Genomic DNA, 11,823 nt, shown 5'->3' with positions numbered 1-11,823 from the left:
ACGCTCGAAACAGTTGAAAGTTCAACTGCAATGGCTATTTCGGTTCCCACATCGAAACCTCCGCGAAATCGGCCTCCAGCCACCCAAAAGGCTAATACACTTGAATCCAAGGTGACCACCAAACCAAAATCCTGTGATCTCTGTATGAAGGAGAATCACCCGGTGCGTCGATGTCCCCGCTTCCTTCAGATGCCGGTGCCAGAGAGGGTGGCATACATAAAGAAAAAGTGCCTTTGTATGAACTGATTCGCAAGAGGGCATCAAGTAAAAGATTACCCGAGTCAGCACAATTGCTTCACGTGCAAGGGGCGTCACAATACGCTCTTGCACAAGGATGCCCGACCGGAGAATAGTCCAACGCCGGTTCCAGCGCAGCCCAGTTAACTTTACTCTGAGGCAAGGTCCTCACGTGATAAGTTGCTAGGTACAGCCATCGTGGACTTTTGGCATAAGGGCACTACTTATCCTTCACGGGCGTTATTAGACCCGGCTTCGGAAGCCAATTTTATATCCGAAAGAATGTTCCGGCTCATGAAGTTACCATTCCAAACTGTCAGAGCCGAAGTGACAGGCATTAACGGAAAGGTCAATAGAACCTTGAAGGTCTGTTACATAAGCATTTGGTCATCGCATGGACATCCAGTCCAGATAGAGATAGAAGCTTTTGTCTTGTCCCAAATTGCTGATGATTTGCCGTCATGTACGATAGCCCAAGCCACACTGGAAGGAATGCCCAATATTCCTCTAGCTGACCCCTCCTTCAGATTAAAGGCAAAGATCGATCTACTTCTTGGCATTGATGTCATACCAGCGGTGACTTCTTCCGGCATCCAGACCGAAGTGTGCGGATCTTTAATGGCTCAAGAGACGAGGTTCGGTTGGGTCATTTCAGGCCCGTTGCAAGGGGTCCCCGTTAGTTCGTGTGCAGCGTTCACCACGAGGGTCGCTGTTAGCAGAGAGGAAGCACTCGAAACTCTTTTCACAAGGTTTTGGGAGGTGGAGGATCTACCGGGCAAACCGGTAGAAGATTCTAATTCTGTTTGCGAGGTTAATTTCCAGAAGACCACAAGAAGAGATGTTTCGGGGAGATATACGGTCTCACTTCCGTTTCGAGATCCAACCAACATCAACATTGGTCATTCCAGACCAGGGGCATTGGCTCAGTTCCTAAAAAATATTCCGGCGAAAACGGAGTATGACGCCGTCATCCAAGAATATTTGGACTTGGGCCATATGCGTCAGGTGCCATTTGACGGCAGTAATAACAATTTTTATTTGCCACACCATGCAGTTATCAAGCCCGACAGCACCACAACAAAAGTACGGGTAGTCTTTAACGCCTCTAGCAAGTCCACAAACGGAGTAAGTCTCAACGACATACTTTACCCTGGTCCGGTACTTCAGTCCGATTTCACTACTCAGATTCTCAAGTGGCGTTTTTTCCGAGTAGTTTTCAGTGCCGACATCACAAAAATGTACCGCCAAATTATGGTCGATCCAATCCATACGCCTTTTCAGAGGATCCTGTTCCGAAATACAGCGGAGCAACTTGGTGATTACGAGCTGAATACCGTCACGTTTGGCATTAACTGTGCTCCGTTCTTAGCCATCCGAGTACTTCAGCAACTCGCAAGTGATGTACAATCCAAATTTCCTTTGGCTAGCGATATTATTAAGTCCTATATGTATGTCAATGATGTCCTGGCAGGGGCTCACAATGAAGCAACGGCAATCGCAATGGTCAATGAACTTCAAGACGCTCTTGGTTCAGCTGGCTTTCCTTTGCGGATATCGAATGTGAAGAGCGTGCTCAGTTGCATTCCAAAGAGTCATTTGCTGAATGCTGATTTCCTCGAGAGGCTAGCACATCAAAAACACTGGGAATCCGATGGAAAGCGACTACGGATGAGTTTTATTTTGTCATCTCACCTCAAGATATCAAGTCAGCTTATACTAAGCGAGAAGTCCTCGGGCAGATCGCCAAGTTATTCGATCCCGCTGGCTGGCTGGCCCCCTTTGTAATTCAAGCCAAGGTGTTTATGCAAGAGCTTTGGCTACAAGAGCTTGGGTGGGACGATCAATTGCCCAGTGAACTCCATCACAGGTGAAGGGATTTAACAAAGAGCTACTCCTTCCTTGACCAGATCCGAACTCCAAGGATTTGTGGTGGCACGGCCCACCATGGCTACGGGAACCACAAGAGTCCTGGCGGCGATTGACACCACTCCCATTGAGATTAATATTTCAATTCCAAGGCGTTCCAAGCCGTTCCTAGGGTTTTTTGGCAGTGTTCCAAGTCATCCCAAACGTACCAGCTCGTTTTCTGGATTCTTAATCTATTTCAAGGCGTTTCAAATCCGTTTTTTGGGTGGTTTGGTCACTATCAAACTGGAACACTTTCCAGTTTATTCCAAACGTTCCATTCTGTTTTTTTCGCTAATTTTCAAGCCGTGCCAAACCAGCTCACTACTTTATAACCGCCATTCTCTGGGGTTATAAGCACGAGTCCGTCAAAAGACGAGAAAGAAGCTGAGAACACTGCGGCCACGAGCAAATCCTTAATTGCTGCTCCAGGTCAGCACCAGAGGAGTACCAGGCCTACTACTCCTGCTTCCCGAGCATTTCAAACCCTCTCTAGTTCATTAGCTCTCACGTTCGCACCAGCAAGCCACGTCAGAGCCACGACGAGCAAGCCTAAAAGAGGTGAAATCATTGGTACCTCATCCACAGATTTTGGTAACCGGCCCAAGAGTCACTCGGTCCGAAACCAAAAGGGTTTTAGTTGCTTCCACCATGGCTTTGAAGAAGTTTGTCTCCATTAGCGATAAACTAATTCAGTTTGAAGTAGACACCCACGTCACTTCATTGTCCGAGATCAGCGTATTTATGCTCCAAGTCCGTCGTGATCGAGTTCAAGCGTTGTGAGAGAAGGTCGAGCAGGAATATGAGAAATGCGAGGCACTCCCAGATGGTAAAGACGACAACTCTGAAGATTTAGCCATCCAAGCTAAATATCACAAATGCTATCAAGTTTACGAGCGATGCACGGCTCGATTAAACGAGCTTAAACGATCCACTCATCCGAACCGTCATGGGCCTACCTCTGCACCAGCAGAACGAGGCTGTCGATTGCAACCCATTGACACAGAAGTCTTTACGGGAGATTACTTAAAATGGCCTACGTTCCGTGACTTGTTTACAGTCACCGTTGAAAAACTGTACCATCTCCTAGCGAAAACGAGGGGTGAAGCCAACCTCATTGTAGCAAAATTCCCGCTTACAAATGATGGTGTTGAAACGGCATGGAATGCACTCAAACAGCGTTTCGAAAATAAGAGACTTATTGTGAACAGCCAATTCCGAGCACTTCTTGACCTGCCTCAAATTTCCCATGAGTCCGTAAAAGCATTACGAGATCATTAGAATGCTCTGCAGGCATCCATTCGTGCTTTTGAGCACTGTGGCCTGGCAGTAACCACTTGGGGACATGCCTTGTATTTTTCTGTTCCATCAAATTGTCAAAGAACACCCTTTCTCTGTGGGAACAATCTCTGGGAGATAAGACTGCCATTCCAGAGTGGCAAATTATGGACGATTTCCTTACTGAGCGGTCTCGTACGCTCGAAACAGTTGAAAGTTCAACTGCAATGGCTATTTCGGTTCCCACATCGAAACCTCCGCGAAATCGGCCTCCAGCCACCCAAAAGGCTAATACACTTGAATCCAAGGTGACCACCAAACCAAAATCCTGTGATCTCTGTATGAAGGAGAATCACCCGGTGCGTCGATGTCCCCGCTTCCTTCAGATGCCGGTGCCAGAGAGGGTGGCATACATAAAGAAAAAGTGCCTTTGTATGAACTGATTCGCAAGAGGGCATCAAGTAAAAGATTACCCGAGTCAGCACAATTGCTTCACGTGCAAGGGGCGTCACAATACGCTCTTGCACAAGGATGCCCGACCGGAGAATAGTCCAACGCCGGTTCCAGCGCAGCCCAGTTAACTTTACTCTGAGGCAAGGTCCTCACGTGATAAGTTGCTAGGTACAGCCATCGTGGACTTTTGGCATAAGGGCACTACTTATCCTTCACGGGCGTTATTAGACCCGGCTTCGGAAGCCAATTTTATATCCGAAAGAATGTTCCGGCTCATGAAGTTACCATTCCAAACTGTCAGGGCCGAAGTGACAGGCATTAACGGAAAGGTCAATAGAACCTTGAAGGTCTGTTACATAAGCATTTGGTCATCGCATGGACATCCAGTCCAGATAGAGATAGAAGCTTTTGTCTTGTCCCAAATTGCTGATGATTTGCCGTCATGTACGATAGCCCAAGCCACACTGGAAGGAATGCCCAATATTCCTCTAGCTGACCCCTCCTTCAGATTAAAGGCAAAGATCGATCTACTTCTTGGCATTGATGTCATACCAGCGGTGACTTCTTCCGGCATCCAGACCGAAGTGTGCGGATCTTTAATGGCTCAAGAGACGAGGTTCGGTTGGGTCATTTCAGGCCCGTTGCAAGGGGTCCCCGTTAGTTCGTGTGCAGCGTTCACCACGAGGGTCGCTGTTAGCAGAGAGGAAGCACTCGAAACTCTTTTCACAAGGTTTTGGGAGGTGGAGGATCTACCGGGCAAACCGGTAGAAGATTCTAATTCTGTTTGCGAGGTTAATTTCCAGAAGACCACAAGAAGAGATGTTTCGGGGAGATATACGGTCTCACTTCCGTTTCGAGATCCAACCAACATCAACATTGGTCATTCCAGACCAGGGGCATTGGCTCAGTTCCTAAAAAATATTCCGGGGAAAACGGAGTATGACGCCGTCATCCAAGAATATTTGGACTTGGGCCATATGCGTCAGGTGCCATTTGACGGCAGTAATAACAATTTTTATTTGCCACACCATGCAGTTATCAAGCCCGACAGCACCACAACAAAAGTACGGGTAGTCTTTAACGCCTCTAGCAAGTCCACAAACGGAGTAAGTCTCAACGACATACTTTACCCTGGTCCGGTACTTCAGTCCGATTTCACTACTCAGATTCTCAAGTGGCGTTTTTTCCGAGTAGTTTTCAGTGCCGACATCACAAAAATGTACCGCCAAATTATGGTCGATCCAATCCATACGCCTTTTCAGAGGATCCTGTTCCGAAATACAGCGGAGCAACTTGGTGATTACGAGCTGAATACCGTCACGTTTGGCATTAACTGTGCTCCGTTCTTAGCCATCCGAGTACTTCAGCAACTCGCAAGTGATGTACAATCCAAATTTCCTTTGGCTAGCGATATTATTAAGTCCTATATGTATGTCAATGATGTCCTGGCAGGGGCTCACAATGAAGCAACGGCAATCGCAATGGTCAATGAACTTCAAGACGCTCTTGGTTCAGCTGGCTTTCCTTTGCGGATATCGAATGTGAAGAGCGTGCTCAGTTGCATTCCAAAGAGTCATTTGCTGAATGCTGATTTCCTCGAGAGGCTAGCACATCAAAAACACTGGGAATCCGATGGAAAGCGACTACGGATGAGTTTTATTTTGTCATCTCACCTCAAGATATCAAGTCAGCTTATACTAAGCGAGAAGTCCTCGGGCAGATCGCCAAGTTATTCGATCCCGCTGGCTGGCTGGCCCCCTTTGTAATTCAAGCCAAGGTGTTTATGCAAGAGCTTTGGCTACAAGAGCTTGGGTGGGACGATCAATTGCCCAGTGAACTCCATCACAGGTGAAGGGATTTAACAAAGAGCTACTCCTTCCTTGACCAGATCCGAACTCCACGGTGGGTTCTCCATGATCCAAATTCCGACTTTCAATTCCATTGTTTTTGCGATGCGTCACAGCGGGCTTTTGGTGCCGCAATTTACGTGCGCGTTAGCAATGACCAAGGCATATCGTGCTGCCTTCTTGCAACGAAATCTAGAGTAGCCCCGGTTAAAACGTTTTCATTGCCCCGCCTTGAATTATGCGGAGCCACGCTTTTAGCTGAACTGGCAGCTGCAGTTCTTCCACAACTTCCAGTTGATAATGCTGAGGCATTTTATTGGTCAGACTCCACCGTCGTACTGTCGTGGTTAAATATGCCACCCTGCACATGGATAACGTTTGTCGCAAATCGGGTAGCCAAAATTGTGACGGCAACAAATAGCTCCCCATGGAATCACGTCCGTTCAGAAGACAATCCAGCAGATCTCCCTAGCCGCGGCCTGAGTGCGCAGGAACTTGTACACAAGGATTTGTGGTGGCACGGCCCACCATGGCTACGGGAACCACAAGAGTCCTGGCGGCGATTGACACCACTCCCACTAGACACTACCTTGGAGAAGCGGGTAGTGAAGGTCCACGTCGCGATCGCTAAGCCAGCCAACGAGATACTGTCTCGTTTTTCCAATCTGGCACGTGCCTTACGAGTTGTAGCATATGTGGTCCGTTTCGGCAGAAAGTGTCGTAAACTTCCAAACTATTACTCTGGGGAGGTGACCTCTAACGAGATCAATCAAGTACTCCAGGCGTTGATCCGAGTCACTCAGCGTGATTACTTCCCGACGGAACATCGGTGTCTACAGCAGAAGAAATCTCTGCCCATTTGGTGCTAGACACCATTCTCAACTTGAATGCTTTCATTGACGCATCAGGTGTGATCCGAGTATGTGGGCGCGTGCAACAAGCAGCGGCCTTTAGTTACGATGAGCGTAACCCCATTCTGTTGCCAGTCGTAAGTCCATTGTCCCGGCTGTTGGTGCTTTTCACGCATCAGATCTCTCTCCAAGGAGGCAGTCAACTGGTAGTCCGTCTCATCTGACAGAGATACTGGATTCCAAGACTGCGGAATCTAGTCAAATCGGTGGTCAATTCATGCAAGGTTTGTGTGATTTACAAAAGAAGGCTGCAATCACATCTAATGGGCACCCTTCCGTCCCTGCGAACTACTTTCGCACGTCCTTTCACGACCACCGGGATAGATTTCGCAGGTCCTTTCGATCTCAAGAGTTTCACCGGCCGCGCCTGTCGCATATCAAAGGGATATGTGTGTGTCTTTGTTTGTTTTTCCATCAAAGCCATTCACCTTGAGGCAACTTCGGATTTAAGTACCGAAACATTGCTGGCAGCATTCGCTCGCTTTGTATCGAGGCGAGGGTGTCCCCAGCAAGTGCTGTCCGACAACGGTAAAAACTTCGTAGGTGCATCCAGAGTGCTTGAAAAAGATTTCCTAAGGTCTACCCAGCAGACCCACTACAGCCACCAGAATCTGTCCTCCCGGGGCACCACACATGGGAGGGTTGTGGGAGGCTGGAGTTAAGAGTTTTAAAACTCTGTTCTACAAGGCCACCTCCAACCAAAAGTATACTTTTGAAGAGTTCTCTACGCTGCTGGCTAAGGTAGAGGCTTGTTTGAACTCGCGGCCGATTTCTCCTATGTCCAGGCCATTTCCTAGTAGGCGGTCCATTGCTATCCGTGACGGAACCTGAAATCAAGGATCAGGTTCCGTCTATCATTAACCGGTGGCAGCGTCTGAAGGCTGTGAGTCAGCATTTCTGCACCCGATGGAAAGACGAGTATCTGAAGGAGCTACATAAGCGCAATAAGTGGCGATTCCCTTCTAAAAATCTTGAAGTGGGCGATCTGGTGGTACTCAAAGACGACAATCTTCCATTTAATGAATGGCATCTCGGGCGATTCCACCAAGCATACCCTGGCAGTGACGGCAATGTCCGCGTCGTCGAACTGCGTACCGCTCGCGGTATTGTGAAGCGTCCAGTCGCAAAGCTGATCTTTCTTCCTGCAGAAGAAAGAATTCAACCTCATTACGTAAAGCTACAGTAGCGTCCAGCACTTGGTCCTTCCTCCCAATTAAGAAGGGCCGAGATGCCAGTAGTAATATGGGTATTGTACAGTCCTACATTAATCCGCTTTCTTCATTATTTGTCCCGGCAGCTTCCTGAATCAATCTATATCCCGTTTCCATGGCTCCGAGACCACGTTCAGTACAGGCATCGAAGGAGGAGCGCAGATGTTCGCGAGGAACTGAGTCCTTCCGTTGCCGAGTCTGTCGCGGAATCCATCCTCTAAAGCGATGCCGTCGCTTCCTGCGGCTGAACGTGGAGAAGAGGATGAGGGCAGTGCTTGCAAACAAGTACTGCGCCAACTGCTTGGCCCACCAACACTCCGGAGGAAGCTGCTTGAGCGGTGATAGGTGCCGAATATGCAAGGAGGACCACCACACGCTACTCCACTTCCACGAGGAGCCATGTCGACGCACTCTGTGCTCCGTCGTACGCCGAGCCACCCCCGAGTCCTCCAGACGAAGGGTCGCACCAACGCCAGCCTCCGATCCTAAGCTGACATTGGCCACACTGCTGCAGCACCGCAATCCACAACTCATGCCCACGGCGATGGTACGTCTCGAGACAGGAGGGAAAACCTTCGACGTGAAGGCCCTCGTGGACCCTTGTTCGGCGGTATCGTCGATGGCGACGTCGCTGGCCACGGCCTTTAAATTGACAGCCGTCAATATTGGGGCGGAGAAAGCAGTGGCAGCAGTGATCCGGTCCCCGATCAGTGAAGGATGGCGATTGGAGGCGATCCTGAAGGTGGTCGATGGCTTGTGCTGCCGCACTCCAAGCTCTCCGGTGGACCCGCAAATCTCCAAAAAGTTCGAGGGCATCGTCCTGGCGGATGATACTTTCTACCGACCGTCGTCGGTGTCGTTGGTCCTGGGCGCGGACGTGATGACGGAGGTCATGTTGGAAGGGAGTCTACCCGGTGTTGGCGGGCGGCCGATTGCGATGCGCACAGTCTTTGGCTAGACCCTGTCGGAGCGTGCCATTAGACTGCCTGGGTCTTGCACTCCTGCAATGGGGGGATCATGTTTATGCCCAAACGGGCAACACAAGGGTTAAGGGAGGCGGGAGCTTTCACCTCGCGCCGCTGTCCCGATGATGCCCATCGCTCTCCCCACAAAAGAACTCCCCACACTTCTCTCCAAGCGGGGCTTGGTGCCCTGCTCTTAATTAAGCTAGGTTTAGTGTCAAAACTTACAAGTGAATAAACAGAACATTGAAGTGAGATTGCTGCATTACCAAATTTCTTGAAGGAAGACAATTTTGAAGGAAAAATTCATTTAGCTGCCTACTTAGGAAGTTCAACCCCCCTACGGAAACAACATTAGAATTAGTCCTTTAATCCAAACCGTGTCAAATGCTTTTTCAAGATTGACAAAACAAGCGCCAACAACATGCTTTTTGCTGCAAAAAAAAAATTTATTTCAGATGTTAAAAGGTATATTCTATGAAGAGTTGAGTGATTAGATTTAAAATCAAACTCTTTATTGCATATGATTTTGTTTTTGGCACAAATTTTATGTATGTTAAAACTAACTAGTATCTCAAATACTGTGCTTATATTAGGAAGTAGACTATTAGGTCGTAGGTTATTTATTTCGTTCTTGTCTAATTTTTTTCTTTGGTATAACCACTAGCTTAGCAGTTTTCCAAAATGGGGTGTAATATGCGTTATTTAATATTTCGGTATATGTTTTACAATTATTATGTAGGTTTTAAGCTAACGAATATTGCAAATAGTTCAAGCAACGAACGTCAGTCTGGCTTTTTGTGAGACAATTAGCTCTTTTGTTCTCGCTAAAGTTCATAAGTTTAGATTGTAAGCTGTCAAATCTATTTTTAATTTCTAAAAATTAATTGAGGCAGTACTCTACATTGCTATTAAGAAGCTGAGACTCCACTGTTGGAGAGAACTCCTAAACTTAAACTCATTAATTTAATTATTCTGAAATATTAACCATTGGTTAATCGCAAGCTCAAAGAGAGTTCAATCTAGCATCACTGTTGGCACTCTTATTGCGTTTCCCTTTACATTTGACTTTGAATTACACTCTCTCGTAGCATATAAGAACTTAAAAATTTACTGTACCAAGAGAACTCGAATGCGACGGACGCAAATAAATGTAAAACTACATAACGTCGTCTAATCTGTTTCGGGAATATTGTGGCAAGGGAAGTGTTTAAGAATAAACACCGTGTCCATCTGAAGCGGCTTCACCAAATCAGATGCACTAAGGAAAATATAATACAACTGTACTTTGGCACAAACAACTAACCTAGCATATGACTAGAATTACAATCAGCCACACATGTTGTGAGAACAAACACTTGTAATTGTAAACTAACCCAAAACGATCAAGTGGCCGACGCCGTGCCTAAAATAATAATAATTTTTCAACCCCCGAATACGTGGGTGTGAGTCGTACTAGGATAAGATCTCCTTAAGAACAATTGTTACCTCCTAGAGCCTAAGATTTCCTATATAAACTCCGTACTTTAGTAAATAAAATCAGTTCATATTTTGAATTCAACGAATGAAGATTAGGTTATTTTCCTCCTCTCCGGGAATCCCTATTCAGGAAGTTTTGAAACATCGAATCCAAACGAGTAGCAGTTTATTTTGTGGCCGAGAAATTGGCCAACATCCACCATTTTGTTATAAGTAGTGCAATATTATATTTTCTGTTATAAGTTTCTTAATAAGTTTTAACTTGGTTTTCGCTAGTTGTAGAGTAGAGAGTGAAACTATTTGTTCTACTTAGTCTATTGTGTTTTTTTATGAGTGTTAGGACTTTGCTTTTTTTCTTTTGCAGTTTTTTGATAACGCTACTTTTAGTGAGTATATCTAGTGTATGTGTATTCTGGTATACTCTTATTGATTGCCATTGAAAGGATAATTTCATTTCATTAAGTTTAAGTCTATATCGGTATTAGATAAATTATAACCATTGCGGGTAGGTATTTCTCTTTGAAGCAAGGACGAACATTTATTCTTAAAAAGAGCCGCAGTTGGTCCTTCTAAAATCGCGTTTTAAAAATTGTCGTGATTTAGAAATAAAGAAAAAATCGTCTCTATCCTGGCAAAATACATTTATAACAATTGCACGGTAGTCACTATCAAAGTTCAAGCATTTTAAACAGTTTACAGATTCATTAGTTTTGTGCATTATTAAGTTATGATTCGGCAGGAGCTTGAGCTTTCAAATGATTTCGTTTCGGAGCCATATAAATTACATCGATATCTAATTTCGTTGCGACACTTGAAGTTTTGAAGCGAGTTACCCTTTGGATTATAATATCACGATGGCTAGTGTTGTTAAGCTTAAATTAACGGACGTTGACGATACTATGCGCAGTACGTTCAAGTGTCCCCTACGACACCAGGATAAAGCCAATTATGCGCAAGCCCAAGCAGATAACTGCCCACCTCCCACCCGACCGACCGAGGGGTGCAGCCGTATAACGCACGGCACGAATCACGTGGACAAATACACAATAAAAAAAACAGACAAACAAATAATACTATAGCTATCTATTAACTAAATGGAATAGGATAGATGTTTTAAGCATATTAATAGAAAACTCTGAGCCGATTACAGGGAATAGAAGATTGTAATCAGAGCAGAGGACCCTAAAAGGTTCATGCATAGCATAGTTAGAAGAACAACGACTAAGGGATAAAGGTATTAAAGGATGTCTACTCCGTCTACATGGTACCGACAGATTCACCTGAGCTAATAACTCAGGCGAGTCGATATCACCAATTAGGAGCTTGTGCATAAAAATGACACCAAGCATAGTTCGACGGTTAGTTAGGGACGGAAGGTTAATCAAGAGAAGTCTGCTAGAATACGAAGGCAAATTGACATTGCGATCCCAGCTTAAGCCACGAAGAGCAAATAGCAAGAACTATTGCTTTTGAACGGATTCAAGTCTAATCTGGTGCGACTCATATTGAGGACAATCGAAGTAAAAAGAACTTTAGTTGT

At 46.0% G+C, this 11,823-nt stretch overlaps 2 protein-coding genes across 2 annotated transcripts; both read left to right on the top strand.

Annotated features, from left to right (window-relative positions):
* The first annotated feature begins 519 nt into the window (after positions 1-519).
* LOC124461024 lies at positions 520-2,022 on the top strand. Its single transcript, XM_047012615.1, has one exon. It carries the CDS (start codon positions 520-522, stop codon positions 2,020-2,022), a length of 1,503 nt encoding a protein of 500 aa, XP_046868571.1.
* A 2,114-nt stretch (positions 2,023-4,136) lies between these two features.
* On the top strand, positions 4,137-5,639 carry LOC124461023. The gene has a single exon (XM_047012614.1). It carries the CDS (start codon positions 4,137-4,139, stop codon positions 5,637-5,639), a length of 1,503 nt encoding a protein of 500 aa, XP_046868570.1.
* Positions 5,640-11,823: the final 6,184 nt, after the last annotated feature.

This window comes from Drosophila willistoni, unplaced genomic scaffold (assembly GCF_018902025.1).
Source record: "Drosophila willistoni isolate 14030-0811.24 unplaced genomic scaffold, UCI_dwil_1.1 Seg183, whole genome shotgun sequence".
NCBI classification, from domain to species: Eukaryota; Metazoa; Arthropoda; class Insecta; order Diptera; family Drosophilidae; genus Drosophila; species Drosophila willistoni.
The sequence above is the reverse complement of the archived record's forward strand: the minus strand, read 5'-3'. Positions and strand labels throughout refer to the sequence as shown.